We start from the raw sequence: 25,287 nt of genomic DNA, 5'->3' as shown, positions 1-25,287 counted from the left end.
ACCCGTTTTTGAGCAACGAGTCAGTCAACACACCTTTGTCAGTGTTTCATATTTTATCCTGGTTATTGTTGTAATGCCAGGAAAATGCTAAACTTAATTTGTGGAGTACTGTACATAGGATTACTCTCACATGCCATTGCTCGACTGTTACTAAACTGTTTCATTTTTTTTATTGTTACTGTAGTAATGCCAACAATAAGCTAAACAGGACTTTTCAGCAATGAACCAGGAATGAGCCAAGTGATGTCTATAAACACTCTAACATTATCAGAAACTGGTGGCACTACAGTTTCCAAACAGCAGTGTCAGATATTTTTTTTTTTTTAGCAAACTTGCACAGATAAACTGCCTGTCAAACGAAGCAAAGCAAGAACTAAATATACATTCATCTGCAAAGATATGCAGCCGATTTAACATCATCAAAGGTATTGGTTTTCAGGAATTTTGCCATGAAATGGAGCCAAGGTACCAAATCCCAAGCTGCACAATAATTGCAAAAAATATAGTTAAACTGTATGACACCACTCGTGAAAACATACACAACATACTGCATGAATATAAAGACGTTTCGTTAACTACTGATGGCCGGACCTCTTTTATGGGAGGTGAAAGTAACAAATTAATGAATGACAATTCAAAAAAAGTTAAATTTAAAGAAGTATCGAATATTGAATTTTAGCATTAAATAATAAATGCTAGCATTAAATATTAAATGCAAGTATTGAATGTTAAATACTACCATTGCATGTTAAAAACTAGCATCAAACATTAAATATGAGCTTTATCCATTCAACGCGCCTTTTATCCATTTGATGCATGCACTTGCAAACTGTCAGTCAATCTCATCCGCTCCTCCCATTCCCACCCCATCCACATCTGGGAAATCGGTGTTCCTCCTTGTTACCTGTTAACCTGTTCAGCCGATGACAGGCTTCGATTTTTAAACAGAAATATGGTAGCTGTCTTGTGCCGTCTGTAGAAATTAAAAAGGCTCTTGTTGTTTTACCTGTTTTGTATGTAAAACGTTGCCTATTAAATAATGTTATTAAGCCTTACGTCTTTTTTTACAACGGTTTTTATTTTATCAGGTTCACATGGCTGAAGCTGCTAGGCCCGACGTAGCGACCCAGTTACAGAACTATGCTTGACAAAAAATTATTCTGACAAGAAATATGCTGGAAATTATAGCAGTGATGATACCGTTTTGTACACTTTACAGTGGCTAAAAAAGTATTTTGATTAATATAGAGGCAAGTGGAATTTATGCGAACGGCCAGTTGGTGGAAGTTTTATCTGAAGTCATTTCTGAGTTACATTGTGAGTTAACAGGTGTTGTAACCAATTCAGTACCCCCTAGGAAACCTGTATCCCCTGGTGCACTGCGCATGCGTAAAATGAGATTGTCCGATTCGTCACATAGGCACGTCTAATTTTTCTTTTGCTCGTGTCTGAGGTCAAATACGAGTCGGTTTCATTTTGCAATCATTTACTAACTTTTTCAACAGGACGGCATGATTTCTTTGTGCTGTGTATAATCGGTTATAGTTTGTTTTCATTAAAAAGTCTTTGGCATGCACAACTAAAACAGTCTTTAGATAATTAATGCTTAATGTATTAACTATGCGACCCACCTGTTTATAAACAATTGTGCCAATTTCAAAGTAGCCTATTTTTATATATTTTTTGGATTTCTAAACTTTTAAGTTGAAAGTAAATGATCACGAATGTTGCTGCTCTGTGGCTTGTGCTGTCATTGCATTATTGCACTTTTCGAATTCTCAATTAATAGTGCAGGATTTCCCAAACAGTACACTCAATTTCAGCTAATCTGTGTTTGTCACTAATTTGGGCTCATGTATGTCCCAATCTGCATAGTTTAAATGGAGTCTACTGTACTGGCAAAAATTTTAAAATGTGACATTTCAAAATATGACATGAAATACTGTATTACTGTTACGGCTTCCGACAGACTTTTGCAATATAAGTTTTATTATGTCTCATTCTTAAAATTCTAGGTGATGCAAAACTTTGGGCCATAGCTGTATATCTGTACTTCCAGTTATTGCCAAAGTGTTTGAGTTTAATAAAGGAACAACTTAGTTTCGTAGGACAGAATAATATCCTAGCAGGTCATAAGTCAAAACACAAACTGCAGTTCTCAATGTGATTACTGATGTTCCTAGTAAAATTGCCCATACTTGGTTTGAAGTCAGCCTCACCTTTCTGGATACATTTGTTAGTCCAGTAATTGTGTCTTCTCCATGACCAGCACAGTGCTTATACAAGTGCCTATCTGTTTGCATTGCATGCATGGTTGAGTGATTGCATACTTCTGGTGAAAGTGGTGTGTTTGGTAGACTGTAAGTTTGCTGTTTGCAACTCTGAGGTCCTACTGTACTATTTTAAGATCTCTGTATGCTGCTGATTAAGTTTGAACCATGCATGTTTTTATTGTGGTGTTTGTACATTGTAATTGTTTACTGTTTCCCAGGACTCCTTGTAAATGAGGCCTTGTCTCAATGGGTAAATCTCCTGGTTAAATAAATAAATGAAAAGCGAAATTAACATTAACAATCAACACCATTTCACTCAGTGAGGGAAATGTCTGGATGAATAAGCATGATGTAAGTCATGCAAGATATAATTTGGCCTAAGGGTCCCCTGCACTCGACAGTTGAGGTGATCATAAGTTGAGACAGGAAGGAAAGAATACCACACCCAAGGAACTCTGGGAAAACAATGCATACAAATGAGGACGAGACATACCCTTGGGTTTAAATAGTGAGACCGATTACCCTTGTAATGGATTACCACGGTATTTGTGCATGATATTTTTGCAGTTATATCCATGGTTACATTATGAATTTTCCATAGTTTACTCTGGCCTCACTATAGGTGAGAATCTATTTTGGAGACTGTTGTGCTTCTGCATTCAAAGGTTTGGAAGCTGTGATCCCTCGCTGTTACCCATAAGCCATGTTAACTTGGATCTGTTGTTATAATACTGGGGATCAAATTATACCATAGAAATGCTTAATTTTGTCATAAGAAAGCTCGAGAAACATATTTGAAGTTTAGATTTATTATCAGTTTTGCCAAGATATTACAGTACTACATTGACAACAGTAAATATTTGTAATCAATTGCTGCTTATGGTTAAAAATTTAAGCAATGGGTGCTGACATTGTTATGAAAAGGGCCCATTGTAACAATTACCAGTCAAGCACAATAGTCCACAAATATTTTGTCAGTATCAGTTGTACTAGTTGCACTATACGCAAATCTGGATATTGGTCTTCATCTTAATACTCCTCTCCTTCTTCTTCCTCATCTCCCACGCTGTCTGTTCCCACTTCTTCGTAGTCCTTCTCCAGGGCAGCCATGTCTTCTCGGGCCTCAGAGAACTCTCCTTCCTCCATACCCTCCCCCACGTACCAGTGAACGAAGGCGCGCTTGGCGTACATCAGGTCGAACTTGTGGTCCAGGCGGGCCCAGGCCTCAGCGATGGCGGTGGTGTTGCTCAGCATGCACACGGCCCTCTGAACCTTGGCCAGGTCACCCCCGGGCACCACTGTGGGAGGCTGGTAGTTGATGCCCACCTTGAAGCCAGTGGGGCACCAGTCCACAAACTGGATGGTTCTCTTGGTCTTGATGGTGGCAATAGCAGAGTTGACATCTTTGGGCACCACATCTCCACGGTACAGCAGGCAGCAGGCCATGTACTTCCCGTGACGGGGGTCACATTTCACTAGCTGGTTGGCTGGCTCAAAGCAGGCGTTGGTGATCTCAGCAACCGACAGCTGCTCATGGTAGGCCTTCTCAGCTGAGATAACTGGGGCGTAGGTGGCCAGGGGGAAGTGGATACGGGGGTAGGGCACCAAGTTGGTCTGGAACTCTGTCAGGTCAACATTCAGGGCACCATCAAAACGCAGGGAGGCGGTGATGGAGGAGACAATTTGACCAATGAGACGGTTTAGGTTGGTGTAGGTTGGGCGCTCGATGTCCAGGTTCCTGCGGCAGATATCATAGATGGCCTCATTGTCTACCATGAAGGCACAGTCGGAGTGCTCCAGGGTGGTGTGGGTGGTCAGGATGGAGTTGTAGGGCTCAACAACAGCTGTGGAGATCTGGGGAGCTGGGTAGACGGCAAACTCCAGTTTGGACTTCTTGCCATAGTCAACAGAGAGGCGTTCCATCAGCAGGGAGGTGAAACCAGAACCAGTACCACCACCGAAGCTGTGGAAGATGAGGAAGCCTTGGAGCCCTGTGCACTGGTCAGCCTGGAAAAAAAAATCACCAAAGGGTCATTATCTGGTGTAGAGCTTGGGTCTAAACCCAACTTTGCTACAAACCAGCTTAAGCCCAGCACCAAGAAGGTACATTTTGAATGTGTATGGATAATTTTAAATCATGGAAAGAAGGTAAGATAACTGAATAGAGAAGAAAGAAGGAAAATGTAGAGTTAAAGAAAGGGATGAGGTCTTATACAGTAATATAAAGTGTATTTAGAATAACAAAGAGACCAGTAAGAGATGCAGAACAATTCTCACCAGTTTACGGGTCCTGTCAAGCACCAGGTCGATTATCTCTTTGCCGATGGTGTAGTGCCCACGGGCGTAGTTGTTCGCAGCGTCCTCCTTGCCAGTGATGAGCTGCTCAGGGTGGAACATCTGACGGTAGGTTCCAGTGCGAACCTCATCTGAAAATGGATGGAAGGAATTCAGTTGTTAACTAAGGAAACGGTAAAGGTAGTGAGTGGTATCATAATACAATAGGGAATGGCTACTGCTTGAATTGCGCTTTGAAGGTTGTGAAAATTACAAAAAATTAAGAGGTTTGCCATAATGATGGAATTGAATGTGGTAGATGTGAATATTTGTAGTTATAAGAGACAGTGGGATCTATTTTAATGGTTTCTTAATACATGTGATAAATTTGTGAAACTGCTTTAGTGCTGAAATATTTATTTATTTATAAATATAATTTTTTTCTGGGATTTTCAATGCCTCGTGTTTGATCAGTTAAGGCATTTTGTTCAAGGTACAAAGCCTTACCGATCACAGTGGGCTCAAGATCCACAAAGACTGCTCTGGGGACGTGTTTCCCAGCTCCAGTCTCGCTGAAGAAGGTGTTGAAGGAATCGTCTCCTCCTCCGATGGTCTTGTCGCTGGGCATCTGCCCATCAGGCTGGATTCCGTGCTCCAGGCAGTAGAGCTCCCAGCAGGCATTGCCCATCTGGACTCCGGCTTGGCCGACATGCATGGAGATACATTCACGCTGAGGAGAAACAGGAGAAGGTCACATTGCAGGATTAATTTATACTTTGGGAATTGCGAAAACCTTTTAGTCATGAAAACAAGAAAAATTCTAAAGGGGGGGGGGGGGGGGGGGGGGGGGGGGGGGTACAACCTATTTGAGTTTGTATTTCCGATTGTACTTCATAGATCTATATAGAATGGTTTTCCAAAAAAAAAAAAAAAAAAAAAAAAAAAAAAAAAACAACCTCACATTATGATTTATTATAATGAAACATAAAAAAAGCCCATTGACTAATAATGTGTACATATATCTATTTTCTTTTTTTCCTTTTTATAAGAAACATTTTTAAAAATGTATTTTTTTATTTTTAGATTTTGTTTAATTTCTGTAAGTTGCTTTGGATAAAAGCGTCCTCTAAATAATGAAATAATAATAATAGTAATTTTAGCTTATTAAATCAGTGCATGGTTTTAAATATCTTATATGCAGACATGCTGCAATTTTCCTTTTACAATTAGCATTTTTTAGTAAGTATGTCACCATATTGGCACCATTACTAATTAGCATCTCTTAGCAAGTCCAGCACCATTAAGATTACATCACTGCGATTGTAATACCTCATTGCTGCCAGCGGCCCAGTTTGTGGAATTGAAAGCTAACACCGCTGATTTTACAGTACTGCATTGCAGTATCACATCAGGACCAGTGGCACAATTTATTTTATTTGAAAGTAAACCTGTGTAGAACATAATTTTAGCTATATAAAATGGCGTTACAAAAAAAAATTGATAATGTACACACACATACAGAACATTTAAAAACAGCAACTATATATCATTTTTGCATATTAAACCAATACATCATTTTTACATCTGCTATTACATCACTGCAATTGTAATACCTCATTGCTGCTAGCGTCTCAATATGTGGAATTGAAAGCTGACCGCTGATTTTACAGTACTGCATTGCAGTACCACATCAGGACCAGTGGCACAATTTATTTTATTTTAATGTAAACCTGTGTAAAACATAATTTTAACTTTATTTGCACATTTGCAACATATTTTTCCTTGGTTTTGCTTCAGCATGACCCAGATCATTGCTACAAACAAAAAGCCTAGTGCAATTAACTATGAATTTGGGAAAAGTATTGTACATTGTGTGTGGACTCCACCCATAAGCATTGTTTATTGTGATTATTTTCCACAGTGTTCTACTGAAGGGTAAAGGCAAACTGAATTAGGTCCAAAGGGCGGGGATTTTCCATTTCCCTTTGTTCATCTTTGTTAAAAAATAGTCGTAAAAAAAGAAAAAAATATATATATATTTTTTAAGTCATTTAAGTAAAATATGTTATTACAGTATATAGGAATAAAATAACATTACTGTGACTTAATACATTTGAATGAGTCTATCATTAGCCTCTATCATTACAACACAGTGGAAATGGGGCCCTTTGTCTTGCATTTCCTTTGTTTTACCACTGGGCCTTACCTCTAACATCAAATCAACTGTTACAATATTCTGGTTTTCAACCATAATCTCAAATGATTATGCCTCTGTATGAAGCATAGCAAAATATCTTTCAAATAAACAAACAAAATATGGTTTCTTACCATTTTGAGTTTATTGGAGTCTGTTCCTTCAGGCCGACGTTAAGGATTCGGAATGAGAAGGCAATGGTGCAGGGCTGTGGCTGAGCCTTGTGTTTTATAGCAGAAGGGGGGGAGGGGGGGGGGGGGGGTGGTACTAGGATGAAACAGGCTCTGAGCTGGCTGCAGCAGAGAACTAGCGCAGGAAAATTTTCACGCCTCCTTAGACAGGCTCAACTGAAAAAAACTGCTTTCCTCCCCCACTGCCCGCACACACAAAGACACACTTTTTCTGTAGCTGGGGGGTTGTGCTGGATTCATTATCTTAGTCAATAACTGAAATCAATGAAGGCATACTTCCCATGCATATTGAAACTCCATTATGTAAAAAAGAAGTGCCAGAATGCCAAATCTCTTGAAAATGTCATTTTTACAGTGCAGTTATTTTTGATAGATAAATGCAATACTGGATATTGGTTCATTACGGTTTTGTTAGATCATGTTGCCCTTTGTGACCACTATAGAGAATTGTGTCCTGGGGAAATGCAATAATCATCCTAGTAAAAAGAAAGGTATCAAAAGAGCAGCTTGGTTTTATAAATTACAGTATTGTGTTGTATAAAAATATAGTAAGATTTAGAGTAGAATTAAGTATATTTAAGGGTTCTACTGTATGTAACCTTTACAGATATTGGATCAGACTTTGTTGAATTTTAGTAATGAATAACATCAAATAGACATGCCTTTTACAGCACATTTTTAATACTAGTGAATATTCGCTTAGTAGTAACCACTGAAACTCCCCTTTGTGTGCATATCACGTGTCTATATAACCATTCCTTTGCCCTTGCATGACTTTTTTGTACCTTTTGAAATGCTTTGGTCAGATACAGACACAAATAACAGTGTTCTTCTCTAGCAAAGCAATAATCCCAACAACTGAGAGGATTGGATTTGCTCAGTCATGGGTCTGAGCCAAAAGGAGATAAGACTCGTCTGTAATTCTGCTAATTTCCTGCTCTTCTTTCTTCTCTTTGGTGTGTATCAGGATGTTACATGCAGCTTCTAGTGATGAGTTCCAGGTTGTCAAGCCAATTAAAGTGGAATTAATTGATATCTCAAGAATATTACTATGAAGGCTTACTGAGGCAAGGGAATTAATGGAAAATGAAAATCAAGGAATAAGCTTGATTAGGGTAATTGGCTTTGAGATCTTACAATATGGTCCTCTCTCTCTCCTGCTGCTAAGAAGAAAGGCGTGGTGCTGACTGGGTCTCATATCATTTCAGAAAGATGTATTAAAGTTAAAACGATTCTCTATTAAAAAATCTAATTTTATTCTGATGAAAGTTTCCATGGCTTTTAGAGCTTGTAGGGTTAATGTGCTCTAAAAACACTAAGGCCCAGATTTATAAAAGGATTACGCATGTTTTACGACCGTAAAATGTGCGTTGAGGGTTCTCAATTCTTGGATGGAATTTATAAAACACACGCAATGGCATAAACACACAATACGTGATTTGCGGGTGCAATGTCTGTGCGCTTTAGCCCTTTATGCATCTGTAATTCTGTGGAGTTTGTGAACGAAAGCTGCCAGTAATTGCGGGCCTCGTATTCGCTTGATTGTTTTAAGAACTCTGAAAAGCAGGTGTTAATTTGCTGCAGTCAAGTCAGTAGGCTATATACAAGGCAAGGCTCATCCTTCACCGTTATTTTAATAATGCCTAGTGGCGGAGTGTCCCACCCCTTTGTTTATTATTGTTTTGTATTATGATTTGTGTTAATGCGACGGCAAAAGCCGTCCGATATTATTATTATTATTATTATTATTATTATTATTATTATTATTATTTATTGTGTGGCCTGACGAGCGAGACGCCGTCCGCCAGGTTATTGTTTTTATTTTTAAATACCTCGTGAGGAGATGTGACCGATCAGCTACTGATTATTTAACTAGCTGACAGTCACGCATACTTATTTAATCTCATGCAGGCTGTGGCCGAGGGGTAATAAGGTAATTAATTAATAGCTAGTTAACCCCTTGACCAGAATATAAAAGCCTGCAGTTGTCTGCGCTCAGGGTTGTGTGGGAGAGACATCTATGGAGTAAAGGAAACAATTGCTATATGTGCTGGTTAAAAACCAGCACGATACTTGTTTTGGTGCTGTTTATTTGTTTGGCTGACGTGTCTTTTTGTTTGTGTTGGTTTCGTTTACATGTTTTATTTTCTGTTTTTAATTTAATAAATATACTGAGCGCCACAGCTCAGTTTTCACCCGCCATTCCTCACTGTTTGGAGTCTGTATTTCTTGTCTGACGTCACCACTGCAAGCCATCCTGGTCACATGCCTACAGAATTAATGTTTTGTAATATAACATTCTGGTATTTAACAATACTGGATAAGGCAGTAGGGTTAAATTCGAGTTGGAAAGAAAACGATAAAAAAAGATGACGCAGTTGGTTTGTAGCTGGAGCAAATACAATACAGCTGGTTGTAGGCACATCTGAATAATGCAGCTATATTATAGACCATACAGATATGTTTTAAAATCATACATAGTCAGAAATACAGACATACATCAGAAATATGAGAATTGTAACTGCATAAGAATTTAAGAAGATATAAGTTGTAGTTAAACTGAAGACTGTTCATATGAAGCTGTATGGAGTTGTTGTTATTGAAAATACTGTATTGCTGTACAGTAGAAGGATTTTCCACCCGTTTGACTGCCATGGATGTAAGTATTGTTATTGTTTCTGAAGTTTGAAAAGTCTATACATCTGTGTGACAGAAATGCAATGATTCTTGGTTGTAAATCTCCCTCCCGACCTGTGAGTGTGCTAAGCAGCAAGAACAGAGTACTTTGGACTGGCTGTTCTGACAGTTCTTTCCCAGGGTCGGGAAGTCGGCCAGTCTAGAAGAAGACGAGACTCGATTGCAGGAAAGTATCGACCCAGAAAGGAAACAACGTAGCAGCCGCAGATTGGAGAGACGGTTGCACTAGTTTACCAAAGAGTTATGCGTGACAGCATAAAAGGGGACAGTTAATCGTAATCTGTTCCTTCGCATTGGTTCAAAGAGAGAACTGAGAAGGACTGAGCAAACCAGTGAAAAAGAAAGCAAAAACTAAAATAACAAGTATCATGAGTGTTGTGTGTTTAATTGTCTGTGTATTAAAATCTTCTTGTTTGTACACGAGATGGCTAACACATTTCCGGAGCTGTCACCAAGGGCCAGCACTAAAGCTGGAACATCACTGCACCATTGCCACAGTAAACTAAACTGTATCACCCACCAAGAGCACTACTGTACTCACCAAGGACTGGTGATAGTGTATGTACAGTGCTTCTAGTAAGTATTCATCCCCTTGGACATTTTCACAGTTTGTTGTTTTACAACCTGAAATCTTTGTTCATTTAAATGGGATTTTTTTCCCTATGATTTACACAACCTACCCAACACTTTGAAAAGGCAAGATAATTTTTATTGTGAAACAACAGTTAATGAAAAATATAAAAAACTGAAATGTCTTGGTTAGATAAGTATTCACCCCACCCTGAGTCAGTACTTTGTAGAACCACCTTTGGCAGCAATTACAGCTGTGAGTCTTTTGGGGCAAGTCTCTACCAGGTTTGCACATCTGGATTGTGCAATATTCATCCATTCTTCTTGGCAAAATTGTTGAAGCTCTGTCAAGTTGGATGGGGATTGCTGATGGACAGAAATCTTCAAGCCTTGCCACAGATTCTCAATCAGATTCAAGTTTGGGCTTTGACAGGGCCACTCTAGGACATTCACTTTCTTGTTTTTAAGCCACTCCAGTGTCGTTTTGGTTGTGTGCTTGGGGTTATTGTCCTGCTGAAAGGTGAATCTCTGCCCCAGTCTTGGGTCTTTTGCAGACTAAAGTAGATTTTCCTAAAGGATTTGCCTGTATTTAGCTCCATCCATTTTGCCCTCTACCCTGATAAGCTTCTTAGTCCCTGCCAATGAAAAGTATCCCCATAGCATGATGCTGCCACCACCAAGCTTCACGGTAGGGATGGTGTTACCTGGGTGATGTGCTGTGTTGGGCTTGCGCCAGACATAACCCTTTGCATTTAGGACAAATAGTTCAATTTTTGTTTCATCGGACCACAGAATCTTTTGCCACATCTTTTCAGTCTCCCAAATGCCTTTTTGCAAATCCAAAGTGGGCTTTTACATGGGCTTTTTTCAGAAATGGTTTCCTTCTTGCCACTCTTCCATACAGGCCAGATTTGTGGAGTATCTGAGCTATTGTTGACACATGGACAGTTTCTCTCATCTCAGCCATGGAACGTTGAGGTCTCGGAGTTGTCATTGGCCTCTTGGTGGCTTCTCTGACCAATACCCTTCTTACCTGGCTGCTCAGTTTGGGAGGACGGCCTGCTCTAAACAGATTCTAGGTGGTGCCATATACCTTCCACTTCTTAATGATCAGCTTTACTGTGCTCCAAGGGATATTCCATGCCTTTGAAATCTTTTTATATCCTTCCCTTGGTCTATGCCTTTCCATAACTTTATCCCTCTCTTCGTGGTAGTGTCTTTGCTTTGAATACACTACCCAGCTGTTGGACTTTACAGAGACAGATGTATTTAATCTGAAATCATGTGAACCACTTTTATTGCACACAGATGGACACCATTTAACTTATTGTGTGAATTCCAGTGGTGTAGTGCTGGTAGGGTGTTGTTACGTGGTGTTACGCATAATATGATTAATAACAATGAACAATAATTTCAATATTATTTTATTTGATTCACATAGACATTCTTAGATTCATTGATATTATTGTTTTTGAAATATGAAGGTAGTGTATAATTTTATAAGTGATGTTATTTATTTTCGACTAGTCCCCCAGTCAGATTACTGACACATTTGTTTATAGCTGGAAACCGAATGTAAACATACATTCACGACGATTGTGAAAACAGAAATAAGCAGGGAAGCAAGAAACTATAGATTCCTTTTTCAATAAGGAGTATACCGATCAAGAAAAAATCGGGACTCCTATCACAGCCTCAGTGAAAAGCGATGGATGTGATTTTTCTGAGGATAGGAACCAAACAAGTGATGAATCCTCATGTCCGGCATGGTCTGCCGTTTGGACTGCTGAAATGTGGCAGGTGAAACAGGTTTGTCCTTGGATTGGTTGCAGTTATGGTAAGCTTGGTTGCAATATCTGCATAAAAATCGGGAGTCTCAGTGCTTTTAAGAATGTACAGGGTGTCAGCATTTCAAGTGAATGGTGCTCATTTAAAGTTTCGTTCAGTGGATCAGACTGAACAGCCCAATTGAAATCATTACGAAAGAAAATTCTGCAGCACCAACAGTCAAAGGCACATACTACTGCAAATAGATTACAGGTAAAGTCAAAGGAAAATATGCGACGAGTGGAATGCATTGAAGTTTGATAGCACTCTAGCTGTTTTTCGGTCTGCATATTACCTTGCAAAAACTGACAGGCCCATCTCTGACTACTTCAGTTTATTAGAGCTTCAGAAGATTAACGGAGTTGATATTGGAGTTGGTTTACATTCGCTATACAGCGCTACAAAAATAACTGACCACATAGCTTCTGAAATGAGAAAGAAAATCTGTCAGCTTCTTGCCCATACCAACTACAACATCTTTGTGAGCACTGACGAATCAACAAGTCTGAGTAGCAAGTCAGCACTTATTGTTTATCTAAAGTGTGAAAGTAACAAAAACAAGGAGCCTCATTTCATGTTCCTTCATTTGATGGAATTAGCAGATCAAAAGGCGGACACCGTGTTCGAGCAACTGTTCAAGTGCTTGGATAAATACGGATTCTGTGATAACTATTTGAAACAACACCTGGTGGCCTTTACAAGTGACGGGGCAAGTGTCATGCTTGGTATAGCCCAGAGAATCACTGAAAAGTATCCAGATGTCATTGTTTGGCATTGCTTGAATCAAACAGGAGTTGGCAGTAGGGGATTATATCTCCAAAACTAAGGGCATCAATAATTTTCAGTTATTTATGGACAAACTGTTGTGTATAGAGTCGATCTCCCCAAAATCAACAAGAACTGGAGTGTGTTGCACAATTATATCAACAAATAACCAAAATTGGCCGTGTACTTAGAACTATGTGTGTTTCTAGTTCTTTTTTGACAGTCTTCGTGGTGTGGAACAGTTATGACACCCTTTGTGATCATTTTCAAAATGCAATGAATGACGTAGGGAGGACACCGGTTGACAGAAAGACATATGATGGACTGCTTAGGAGGCTATTATCAAAACAGCGCTGATGTATGATACCTTATTTGAATTTTCCCTTCTTTCTGTGTGTCTGCAGAAACAAGACACTACAATTGTGCAAGCAGACAAACTCATTCGCCGTATTATTTGTTTCATAGAAGCGCTCAAGGAACGACCTGGAACAAAAACTTGAGGCAGAAGTTGCCATTAGGGAGGAAAAATTTGGAGCTATATCCCTGACTGACAACAGCAAAATAATTGTCATCAACCGTCAACAGTTCCTGACTAGCATAGTCAACAACTTAACCCGTCGAATGTTCACTGCGACCTCATCACACCGCTGGACTGGACAAGCTGTATCTGATGGTGAAAAAAAAAATACCGGTCACTGATGGAAGAATTGGGTGTTCTGGACTGTGATCACTGGCCTGAGGAACTTTATGCAGTTTATGGTGAACCACAAGTGAGGTCTCTATGCAGGAGCTTTAAAGTGCCAACAACAACAACTGTAAATGCCTACAGAGATTATATTGATGCACAAGGACGTAAAAATCTGAGGGAGGTCCAGGCATTGCTTAGCTGTGTGAAATTAATTCCATGCAGCTCAGCTGAATGTGAATGAGGATTTAGCCTGATGAATTTAATAATTTCACCTTTGCACACAAAACTTCTTATTCAAGTATCTGCCCCCATGTTTCTGAAACTACACGGACCACCACTTTCAAAATGGGATCCCAAACCGTACGTCACTACTTGTTTGCTGAGTCACCACCACTCAGCCAATGACACAAACAAGAGTGGCACAGGCTTATCTGACCCCAAGAGACCTGCTGTGGAAGCACATGTAGCAGGGGCCTTTGGTGAGTTAATATAATTTATCTTAATTTGTACATTAAAATGCGGTTTAATAGCGGATAAGCATAGGAAACGTGTTATGAAAGTAAGTATTTTTTTTTTATTTTTTTATATTGAATATAAATGGCTGTTGGTGTAGCCTTGTATATTATTGCTTTAAAATAATACCTCAAAACCCAATTGAATTGGTAAATGTAGCCCTTTCAAATATGGTAACTACTGTGATGTACTGCGATGTGGTGTGATAAACTGTGGTGGGGAAACGGGTTAGGGGGGGTAGATAATGGCGACCCCTCACTTATAAAAATAGCACTACACCACTGATGAATACTGAAGGCAATTGGTTGCACCTGAGCTTATTTAGAAGTGGCATTGCAAAGGGGGTGAATACTTATCTAATGAAGACTTTTCAGGTTTTTATTTTTAATTGATTTATCCCCCTCCCCCCCCCATTTTTTCACAATTTAAAAGTGATGAGTAGGTTGTGTAAATCAAAGGGAAAAAAACCCTGTTTAAATGCATGAAGATTTTAGGTTGTAACACAACAAACTGTGAAAACATCCAAGGGGAGTGAATGCTTCCTATAGGCACTGTGTTATTGTGGGGCAGATACATGTGGTTTCATTATTGTTTGGGTCTGCAAAACCCGTTTTTTTTATAATTTTTACAGGTCACCAGACCTGGGATTACAAAATAAAGTACCCCCTTTCCAAACCAGATTAAAAGTCTCTGTTTGCTTCATTCCTGCACTGCATCACCTCTGCACCTGTATCCACTCAGCTACCTTGTCACAGCCTGGAATTATTCTATACGAAATAAGAAGTTGAACTAATATGCGAAGCACAGTAACTGGATGATGTGTCGTAATGTATAAGCAACCTATTACAAACTCTGAAGTGGTACATTTGTTTATTAAGAAGCCACCGCACATTCCGTATTTAATCATTTGTCCTGGGGATGTATTTCGAGCTTGTAACACGTCTTCAAGTGTTACAAGTACTGCTTGTACCAAAATCTCCACTTCCATAGTGGTAGATTTACAGTTTTTGCTTCCAACCATCCTCATCACCATAGCTAGTTTCAAGAGAGGTGGTTATTGATAACAATACATATGCTAAATTGTTTAATTGAACAAAATACATCTATAAGCCAGGTGCAAAGAGTGTTTTTTAATTATACAGTAGTACTAAAATGAACATTTTACTGTATGTAGCATTCATAACACCCTCATAAAGGCTAAAATATATAACACCACCTTGAAACCGATGTAACATGGATGCAAGTCTTCAATACATGGCCAAGCATACGTTACAAACAACATTCAGCACTCCTAGTACATGTCCATGACCCACAGACACATCAGTTAAAGTGTTATCCAAAACCTATTAATAACATTTCATTGGGATAATTATAAGACTTCATTTTACCAAGCTCCTTATGATTGACGGAAAACAGTTTTTTTAATAATACATATCATAGTAGTTGTAGCATATCAATGATCAGGGGAAGCTGCTGGTTAGTTACAAACAGGAAAGAAGGCCCTGAAAGGGCTGGGACAATTTCACTCTACACCTACAATGACCCAGGAGGTGCAAGTATGGTTTGCAAACCGATTTCTTCAACCTAGTATACTAGCAGATATCATGACATATATAGTGAATCTATGTACATGGAAGAAAACATTCACTATTTTGCACTGGCGTTGCTAATCCCTGGGGAAGGTAAGGCAAGTGAAAAATAAAAATAAAAATCCTTGGCATACCTTATCCATAGCAGGTTATGCAGCAGGTTTTGTTCATACCAGACACCACATTTACATTTGAAATCTCAGCTTGTTTTGGAGATTCTTTAACACAAGTTCCTGTGGATATCAGAGTCTAGGCCATTGTAACCTGCTTTTGGAGGAGTTAAGAGCTACTGTTTGTCTGACTTGTGTCAAACTTTTCTTAATCATTTGTTATAAGATGTTGTTCCTGATCATTATCTTGGCTTTATAATACACAACCCCACATGACACCCAACTGTTTAATGTAACTTCATAATTCAATTAATTCAACAGAATGAAACATCAAAAACATCGGGGTACCATTCTACTTGTGAGACGACTTGCTCATTCAAATATTTAGCATATTTTTAAAGAGACGGTGATCTATTCATATACCAGCTTATTTAGTAAGTAAAAGGTCTGCATGAGAAAACATGGGAAATACAATCTACACCCCTAGTCCTGTTGTTTCTAAATTTTTGAACACTATGTATTTATTAGCAGTGCCTCAAATCTTTGGGAAAAATATTTTCCACCTTCTACATATTTAATTAGAACCAGCACATACCACTCGGTTAATCTGCAACAGTTATATCTTTTCCTAAATGTCTCCCAGGATCAGACTAAATGGGGGGCTATTCGGTGTCTAAGTAATATAATGAACCGGTTTCTCACCATTTTAATAACGTTAGTGGAATGAAACCAATATTCAGGTAGAAGACACAAAACTGTTTCTGCAGATAAGCCCCAAAGATGCCAGCTGCTTATGGACCAGTAGATGGCAGTACATCTTAGGAGAGAAGACTTTATAATTCTTCTAATTTCCTGCTCTTCTTTCTTCTCTTTGGTGTGTATCAGGATATTACATGCAGCTTCTGGTGACGAGTTCCAGGCTATCAAGCCAATTAAAGTGGAATCCTTGCAAAAAAAGGTATTTAGTATGGAAGGATATTGTCAGGATAGGATTTTAGTCAACACAGACCACCTCTTAAGAAATATATATATATATATATATATACACACACACACACACACACACACACACACACACACACACACACACACACACACACACACACACTGAGTGAGAGAGGTTAAGAAGGATTTTTAAGCCTTCACAACTGAGACATGGATTGTGTATGAGTGCCATTCAGAGAGTAAATGGACAAGACAAAAGATTTAAGTGCCTTTGAATGGGGTATAGTAGTAGGTGCCAGGTGTGCCGGTTTGAGTGTGTCAAGAACTGCAATGCTGCTGGGTTTTTCACACTCAACAGTTTCCCGTATGTATCAAGGATGGTCCACCACCATTGATGAAAGAGGCCAAAGGAGGCTGACACGAATTGTGCAGAGCAACAGACTGGCTATAGTTAGTCAACTGACAGTTCAGTACAACACTGGTGCCAAAAGACCCATAAAAGAATGCACAACTCATCGTACCTTGACACAAATGGGGTCTGGCAGCCGATGACCTAACAGAGTTCCACTTCTTTCAGCAAAACACTGCAGTTGCAGTGAGCTAAGGAACGAAAACACTGGACACTGGATGATTGGAAAAACATTGCTTGGTCTGATGAATCCCATTCCTGCTGTTTCACACTGATGGGGGGACTAGGGTATGGAGAAAACCACATGAGTACATGCATCAATCATGCCACGTGTCAACATTGCAGGCTAGTGGTGGTGGTGTGATGGTGTGGGGTGGTTTTCATGGCACACATTGAGCCCCTTGATAAAAGTGGAGCAACGTTTGAATGCCACAAGATATCTGAATATCATTGCCAATCAGGTGCATCCCTTCATGGCAGCAGTGTATCTATCTGCTAATGGATTTTTTCAGCAGGATAATGCCCCATGCCACAACAGGAATGGTTCCACGAACATGACAGTGAATTCAACTTACTGCAGTGGCCTGCCCAGTCACCAGATCTCAATCCAATTGAGCATCTGTGGGATGAGATGGAACAAGCTATTCGGAGTAAAGATCCACTACCAGCCAACTTGACACAACTGTGGGAAGCATTGGAGTCAACATGGACCACCATCCCTGTAGAACGCTTTCGACACCTTGTAGAGTCCATGCCCCGACGAATTGAGGCTGTTCTGAGGGCAAAAGGGGGTGCAACTCAATATTAGGAAGGTGTTCCTAATGTTTTGTACACTCAGTGTCTGTGTGTGTGTGTGTGTGTGTGTGTGTGTGTGTGTGTGTGTATATATATATATATATATATATATATATATATATATATATATATATATATATATATATATATATATATATATATATAATAGACACCTCAAAACTATTGTATAGGATGCTATGCGATACAAGACACCTCAAACTACCCTGACCATTGTTCCTAAGATCAATTGTTTTCTAGTATCAATGAGATAGGAACCAGACATTCATTAATGGACTGAATGGCCTCATCACATTAGTAACTTTTCAGTTATTTTCAGATAGGTTGAAAGAACTGAACCTGTTTAGCCTGAAACAATGAGGAATTATAGGAATATGACTCAAGGTCTTTAAAATCTTAAAAGGAGTCTACATAGTTAACCTTAATCATTACTTTAAGCAGTACAGAAGCCACGACCAGAGGACACAGTTGGAAATTAAATGGAGTTAGACAGAGAGTGGTGAGGGTGTGCAGTAGGCTGCCTGGTCATCTTATAGAGGCAGAATCACTGGTATACTTTAATACCCAACTTGACACATTTCTGAGATCAATCAGCTACTGGGAACGGCCAGACTTAGATGGAAGAAATAGCTTCCTCTAGTTTGTAAATTTCCTTTTGTTCATGTGTTTTAGAGTCACCCAGATTGAAGTGTGCTAAAGATCATGCATGAAGTAAGTTTATTTTTAATTCAACTCTATCTGTCTGGATCATGTATGTGTATTGTATGTCTTGTTGTGTCAGTAAATGCTTCAGATATCCAAGGCTGGGGTGATGCATTGATCGATTGTATCACTGATCACCATCAGTGGTCAAGCATGTGGATTTTCTTTTTTTATGTTACTTTTGACACAGTTTCCTGTGCCTGCTTGAGTTTTCTCTATGCGCATTTGCATCTTGTTAAAAAAAAACATAGGTAATTGTATTCGGGTTAATATTATACCATTACACATACATGAATGGTGGAAAACAAAAACAAATATCGCTTTCCAGATGTAGCCCGCTTGGCCAGAAGCATCTTAAGCATCCCAGCAACACGAGTCCCCGGCAAACAAGTTCAGCAAGGCTGGGCAGATTGGAAACAAGCTCCGTTCCTCTTTATACACAAAGAATGTGGATGCTGTCCTGTTTAAGAAAAACTAAATATAAGAAGAGAAAACTAAGATAGAGGACTGTTTTTTGTAAATAAGTTATGTTTTTGTTGCCGAAGATGAACCATCCATTACTTGTTCAATTATTCAATGGATTATTTCTGTGCTTTTACCACCACTTGGCACCAACCAAGTTGAAAATAAGGCAAGACATTTTCTTAGAGGAGTTATGTATAATCTGATGTAATTTAATGATGTAATAGTTGTCAATAATTTAGTAGCTATTCAATATATCAGTAACTATTACTTCTGTTAGTTTTGGTGACTTTAAGGACATAGATGATGAAGTAGGCTTCGATGATAAAAAATGAGATATTGTTCCAGCCTTACAGATATCAAGTGTGCTGTGTCCTCTAATAACATTATTCTAATCATTTGATTTGAACAAAGTCTTAGATAATACTGGAAAATATTGGAATGTTAGTTGGTGACACAGAATTATTTAATTTGTTTTGTTAGAATAGCTGTTGATGGAATGTACAATAAAACAATTTTTAAGAAAGTACAAACAAATATTGCATTGTGTATCACTGTATTTTATTATCCAGACTTTACTACACTGGTGAAAACAGTAAATATTTGTAAGTTTTGTGACCATGGCTTATTGTAACACAATTACCATCAAATACAAATATTTTGTCAGTACTATTGTACTATAGGTTTCATAGCACTAAAGCAAATCTGGATACTTTTCTTCGTCTTAATACTCCTCTCCTTCCTCGTCCTCATCTCCCACGCTGTCTGTTCCAACCTCTTCGTAGTCCTTCTCCAGGGCAGCCATGTCCTCTCGGGCCTCAGAGAACTCTCCTTCCTCCATACCCTCCCCCACGTACCAGTGGACGAAGGCTCGCTTGGCGTACATCAGGTCGAACTTGTGGTCCAGGCGGGCCCAGGCCTCAGCGATGGCGGTGGTGTTGCTCAGCATGCACACGGCCCTCTGAACCTTGGCTAGGTCACCTCCGGGCACCACTGTGGGAGGCTGGTAGTTGATGCCCACCTTGAAGCCAGTGGGGCACCAGTCCACAAACTGGATGGTTCTCTTGGTCTTGATGGTGGCAATAGCAGAGTTGACATCTTTGGGCACCACGTCTCCACGGTACAGCAGGCAGCAGGCCATGTACTTGCCGTGACGGGGGTCACATTTCACTAGCTGGTTGGCCGGCTCAAAGCAGGCGTTGGTGATCTCGGCAACCGACAGCTGCTCATGGTAGGCCTTCTCAGCTGAGATAACTGGGGCGTAGGTGGCCAGGGGGAAGTGGATACGGGGGTAGGGCACCAAGTTGGTCTGGAACTCTGTCAGGTCAACATTCAGGGCACCATCAAAACGCAGGGAGGCGGTGATGGAGGAGACAATTTGACCAATGAGACGGTTCAGGTTGGTGTAGGTTGGACGCTCGATGTCCAGGTTCCTGCGGCAGATATCATAGATGGCCTCATTGTCTACCATGAAGGCACAGTCGGAGTGCTCCAGGGTGGTGTGAGTGGTCAGGATGGAGTTGTAGGGCTCAACGACTGCTGTGGAGACCTGGGGAGCTGGGTAGACAGCAAACTCCAGTTTGGACTTCTTGCCGTAGTCAACAGAGAGGCGTTCCATCAGCAGGGAGGTGAAACCAGAACCGGTACCACCACCGAAGCTGTGGAAGATGAGGAAGCCTTGGAGACCTGTGCACTGGTCAGCCTGGAAAAAAAAAACACAACATAGTCACAAAATGTGGAGTAAGTGAAGTGTGGGTCTTAACCAGACTTTGGTAGTAGCCAGAAAGTAGTACAGATGTGCTGGTATTTGTGAAAAAAGTTCAGGGTGTTTCAACTTAGTTCAGAAAATAATTTGTATCTTAAATTAAAAACTAAAGCGGTAAAATAAACTATAATCTCCACTAAATTATAAATACGTATAAATAGGAGAGCAGAGAAATAAAACATGTAAGAGATGTAGAAGAAATCTCACCAGTTTGCGGGTTCTATCAAGCACCAGGTCGATGATCTCCTTGCCAATGGTGTAGTGCCCGCGGGCGTAGTTGTTAGCAGCATCCTCCTTGCCAGTGATGAGCTGCTCAGGGTGGAACATCTGACGATAGGTTCCTGTGCGAACCTCATCTGAGATTGGAAAGAAGGAAGTCAGTTGTTAACCAGGGAAGTGTAAAGTTCATCAGGTAGCTAACAATAGGAAATGGCTACTGCTTGAAATGGGGTTTGAAGATTGTGAAAACAGCTACAAATTAATAGGTTTACAATAATAATGGAATTGAATATTTGTAGTTATAAGAGACAATGGGATCTATTTTATTGATCTGAGAAATGGCCTCTTAATACCTGTGCTAAATTTGTGGAACTGTTTTATTGCTGAAGTATTTAAAAAAAAAATTCTGGGGTTTTGAATGCCTCAAGTTTGAACAATTAAGCCATTTTGTTCAAGGTACAAAGCCTTACCAATCACAGTGGGCTCCAGATCCACAAAGACTGCTCTGGGGACATGTTTCCCAGCTCCAGTCTCACTGAAGAAGGTGTTGAAGGAATCATCTCCTCCTCCGATGGTCTTGTCGCTGGGCATCTGCCCATCAGGCTGGATCCCGTGCTCCAGGCAGTAGAGCTCCCAGCAGGCATTGCCCATCTGGACTCCGGCTTGGCCAACATGGATGGAGATACACTCACGCTGGAGAGAAAGAACATGGTCACATTTAAGGGCAGGTTTTACAGTGAAAACCATTGTGTGTATATATATATATATATATATACACACACACACACGCACACACATCTCCCAGTCTGTCTAAATAGTAAATTAAATATAATTACAACATTTCAAAATGTTCTAAAATGTCTAATTAATTAGCTAAATATATTTGAAATAAGTACAATTTAAAAAAGCAAGGCAACTGCATTACTTGAGTATTATAAGAAATAATTTAATAATTTATTTGAATAGAATGATGAGATAGGTGTGTCCCAGGAAAATGCCTTTCAGCAGAGAAAGGACCTCTGGCAGCTGTCTGCGGTCAAGTGAGGCTGCGTGGCAGTTGCCATTGACTGTCTGAAAGGGTGTTACAGCTGCAAGGCGGGAGAGGAGAAGGGGGAGGAGGAGAAGGCGGGCTAAAACGTCACTGCAGATTCAAAGCTATTGGGCCAGATCATTTTTTTAAAAAATGCAAGGGCCGTTATGTCGGTTACAGCATAGCGGCAAGCCTTATCTATTTATTAGGCAAAGAACATTTCCTTACTAGGTTATATACATATTAAAAAATATAGCTAAGCATAAAATAAATATAACTAAACTAAGAATTAAAAATGTGAACTCTGCTTTAGCCTCTGTGATAATCTAATTGCTCCACGCCCTACTAATATTGCATTTTCTGATGTTTGTAATAGATGGGTCATACATTTTTAATAGATATTAGAAACTTAAATTTTACACCAAACTTAATATTTTAAAAAACATACAATAGCATCATTAATGTTATATTACCTATGCCACACGGTAATTGCAAAAATGGATTATAAAGAATAATCAAATAAATATGCTTTTAAATGGTGTCTTCATAATGAAGCAGAAGTGGCCTTGCTGAATGAAAGTGTTTCTATCGTCTCCCTAGCGTATTCACTAAAGACCCTTTCACTTGAGCAAGCTTCAGCAACCCGGCATCTTGGTACTGCAGCCGATGAGGACAATAGCTCTCAAAGCAGCTAGAGCAAGGACATGTACAGCCACATAGACCAAATATAAAACATTATATATGTTTTATACCTTGAAGCTATATTATTTATACTATTTATTTATTTATTGTTAAAAATATATCAGAAATACTAATTATTTCAGGTATGAAGTCATACTGCAGAGAAAACTGGCTCCCTGCCCACAGGAAAAGGAAAAAAAAGTATTTTATATTTGCTGGGAAATGATTTGTGAAATACAATTAGATGATTTAATTAAAAAAGGGGTCCTATTCACTATTCTTTTTCCCTCCAAAAATGTTTTTGAATTCATCTCTTTGTCTCCTTTTTCCTGTATCTCATTACTGGGCCTTGGCTCTAACAAAAAGCCTACAAAATCAGGATAACCTGTTTTTTAGCATCACAAACTACCATGCTATTAGATAAAGCATAGCCATAGATTTGAAAAATAAAATTGTGTATGAACTCACCATTTTGAGTTTGTTTGTTCCTTCAGGCCGACGTTAAGGATTCGGAAAGAGAAGATAATGGTGCAGGGCTGGGGCTGAACCTTGTGTTTTATAGCAGAGTGGGGGGGTGGGGGGTGGGGTTACTGAGAAACAGGCTCTGCTGGCGGGAGCAGCAACTAGTACAGGAATTAGAACACACCTCCCTAGACAGACTCAACTGAACAACAGCTTAACTCCCCCACAGCCCGCTCACACAAAGACACATATGCAGCTTTAATTGAGCCCCAGGCCCCCAAAAAGATTCATGTAGTAGGCATAACTATCTTAGTGCTTAGATAACGAAATATATTAATACATATACCAATACATTGACTCCTCTGAGCCTGATGTGAATATCAGTTTACAGCACAGCATTTTCAGTGTATCCTGCTCGATTGCATCATCTGGGTGTTGCCCTTTTATCCTGTGGCCATATTCACCATTTTTGAGAAGGAGAACAGTTCAAATTTGTAATGAACCTAAAAAGGTGTTTTCATTTCTTAATATAAGGGTCTATAATTCCTGATGTGGAGATTATTGTTGTGAATGAAATTATTAATGTCTTTATAGATATGGAATGTGCTTTCCATTTCTGCTTTCTCTTTGTTTTGTATTCCTCCACCACGGGGGGGAGGGGAATGGTTTCCTTGCTTTCTTTGTTCTGCTTGTGGTGTGTAAGGATATCTCTTCCTCCTGCTGGTGGTGAGAGTGCTTGCAGACTCACAATTTTATACCCAGATAATGGGTTTTGTCGGAACAATTCAAATGTCGGAATGTGGTGTTCTACAGAGACAAGACACTGTCAGACTGTTAATGGGGCTGTTTACTCAAAGTGCAATGATATTGCACTATTGAGGATATTGCTGCTCTAGAAAGAGTGCAAAGAAAAGCGACCAGAATTATTCCGGGTTTAAATAGCATATGTCATATGCAGACAAGCTAAAAGAATTGAATCTATTCAGTCTCAAACAAAGAAGACTACGTGGCAATCTGATTCAAGCATTCAAAATTTTAAAAGGTATTGACAATGTCGACCCAAGGGACTTTTTTGACCTGAAAAAAGAAACAAGGACCAGGGGTCACCAATGGAGATTAGATAAAGGGGCATTCAGAACAGATAATATGAAGCACTTTTTTACACAGAGAATGGTGAGGGTCTGGAACCAACTCCCCAATAATGTTGAAGTTGACACATTAAAGTTGACGTTGACCTGAGATCTTTCAAGAAGCTGCTTAACGAGATTCTGGGATCAATAAGCTACTAACAACCAAACGAGCAAGATGGGCTGAATGGCCTCCTCTCGTTTGTAAACTTTCTTATGTTCTTATGATAGACTTGGCTTGGTAGGCCTGAGGAGAAACAAAGGGGATTGTTGATGACTCATCTCTTCCCTGCATTGTGCAAAATACATGGGTGGTAGTCCACATGTGCATATCAGAGCAGCTTGTTGGGGGTTGGTAGGAAGTTTCATTTATCCTGGCCAATAAATATTGACAAGTCGGGCCAATAACATATTTTAGGATAGACTTTCCCTGGATTAAATTGAATTATACAGGCTATGAATTAGGCAATTTCATATTAACCCATTTGTGATATTAAATTAAAGCATAAACCTATAGTTTTTTTTGAGCAGTAAAAGAGAAATACATTTGAGCTGCATCATAAAAAAGGGGAAATGCTCAAAATACTAAAATGTTACCATCACGTTTGAATTTTAATTGTATAATCCACACCATAACTGAAGATATACATATCTATATAATAATACATTTTGTGCTGCAACTTTTTATCTTGCTTGTTCTCAATAGAGAAATTTAACAGACAGTTCCAAGATACATTAAGTGTAGTTTTCTGTATAATGTGGAATAAACACCGTGTAGCAGGGTGGTAGGAAAGCCTTCCTATTTAAAGGTATTTGTTTATTTTAGAACAGGGTTTTCCCCTCTGCCGCTGTGTTATTTTGTATTTGTTTGTTTTATGATTTATTGTATTGGATTTGTTTAAATGACAGCGTAGCCGCGTTGTTTTTGTTATTGTATTTATGACGGTGAGAGCCGTGTTGTGTTTTTAAAACCTCATAGTA

The 25,287-nt window shown here is 39.4% G+C and overlaps 1 protein-coding gene, 1 long non-coding RNA gene and 1 pseudogene across 2 annotated transcripts; 1 reads left to right on the top strand and 2 right to left on the bottom strand.

The window, feature by feature from the left end:
• Positions 1-3,066: 3,066 nt before the first annotated feature.
• Positions 3,067-6,979, bottom strand: LOC121323273 (annotated as a pseudogene).
• Positions 6,980-16,573: 9,594 nt separating this feature from the next.
• Positions 16,574-19,475, top strand: LOC121323279. The gene is made up of 3 exons (XR_005951129.1): positions 16,574-16,649; positions 18,531-18,569; positions 18,889-19,475. It is a non-coding gene; the product is annotated as an uncharacterized LOC121323279 (long non-coding RNA).
• Positions 19,476-19,566: 91 nt separating this feature from the next.
• Positions 19,567-23,284, bottom strand: LOC121323276 (tubulin alpha chain-like). The gene is made up of 4 exons (XM_041264245.1): positions 23,186-23,284; positions 21,477-21,699; positions 20,995-21,143; positions 19,567-20,724 (listed from the first exon to the last, which is right to left on the bottom strand). The coding sequence occupies exons 1-4, from the start codon at positions 23,186-23,188 to the stop codon at positions 19,747-19,749; spliced, it is 1,353 nt and encodes a 450-aa protein (XP_041120179.1). The 5' UTR covers positions 23,189-23,284; the 3' UTR covers positions 19,567-19,746.
• Positions 23,285-25,287: the final 2,003 nt, after the last annotated feature.

The sequence above is a fragment of the Polyodon spathula genome, chromosome 11, assembly GCF_017654505.1.
Source record: "Polyodon spathula isolate WHYD16114869_AA chromosome 11, ASM1765450v1, whole genome shotgun sequence".
Taxonomy (NCBI): Eukaryota; Metazoa; Chordata; class Actinopteri; order Acipenseriformes; family Polyodontidae; genus Polyodon; species Polyodon spathula.
This window is presented reverse-complemented; position numbering and strand designations above follow the sequence as displayed.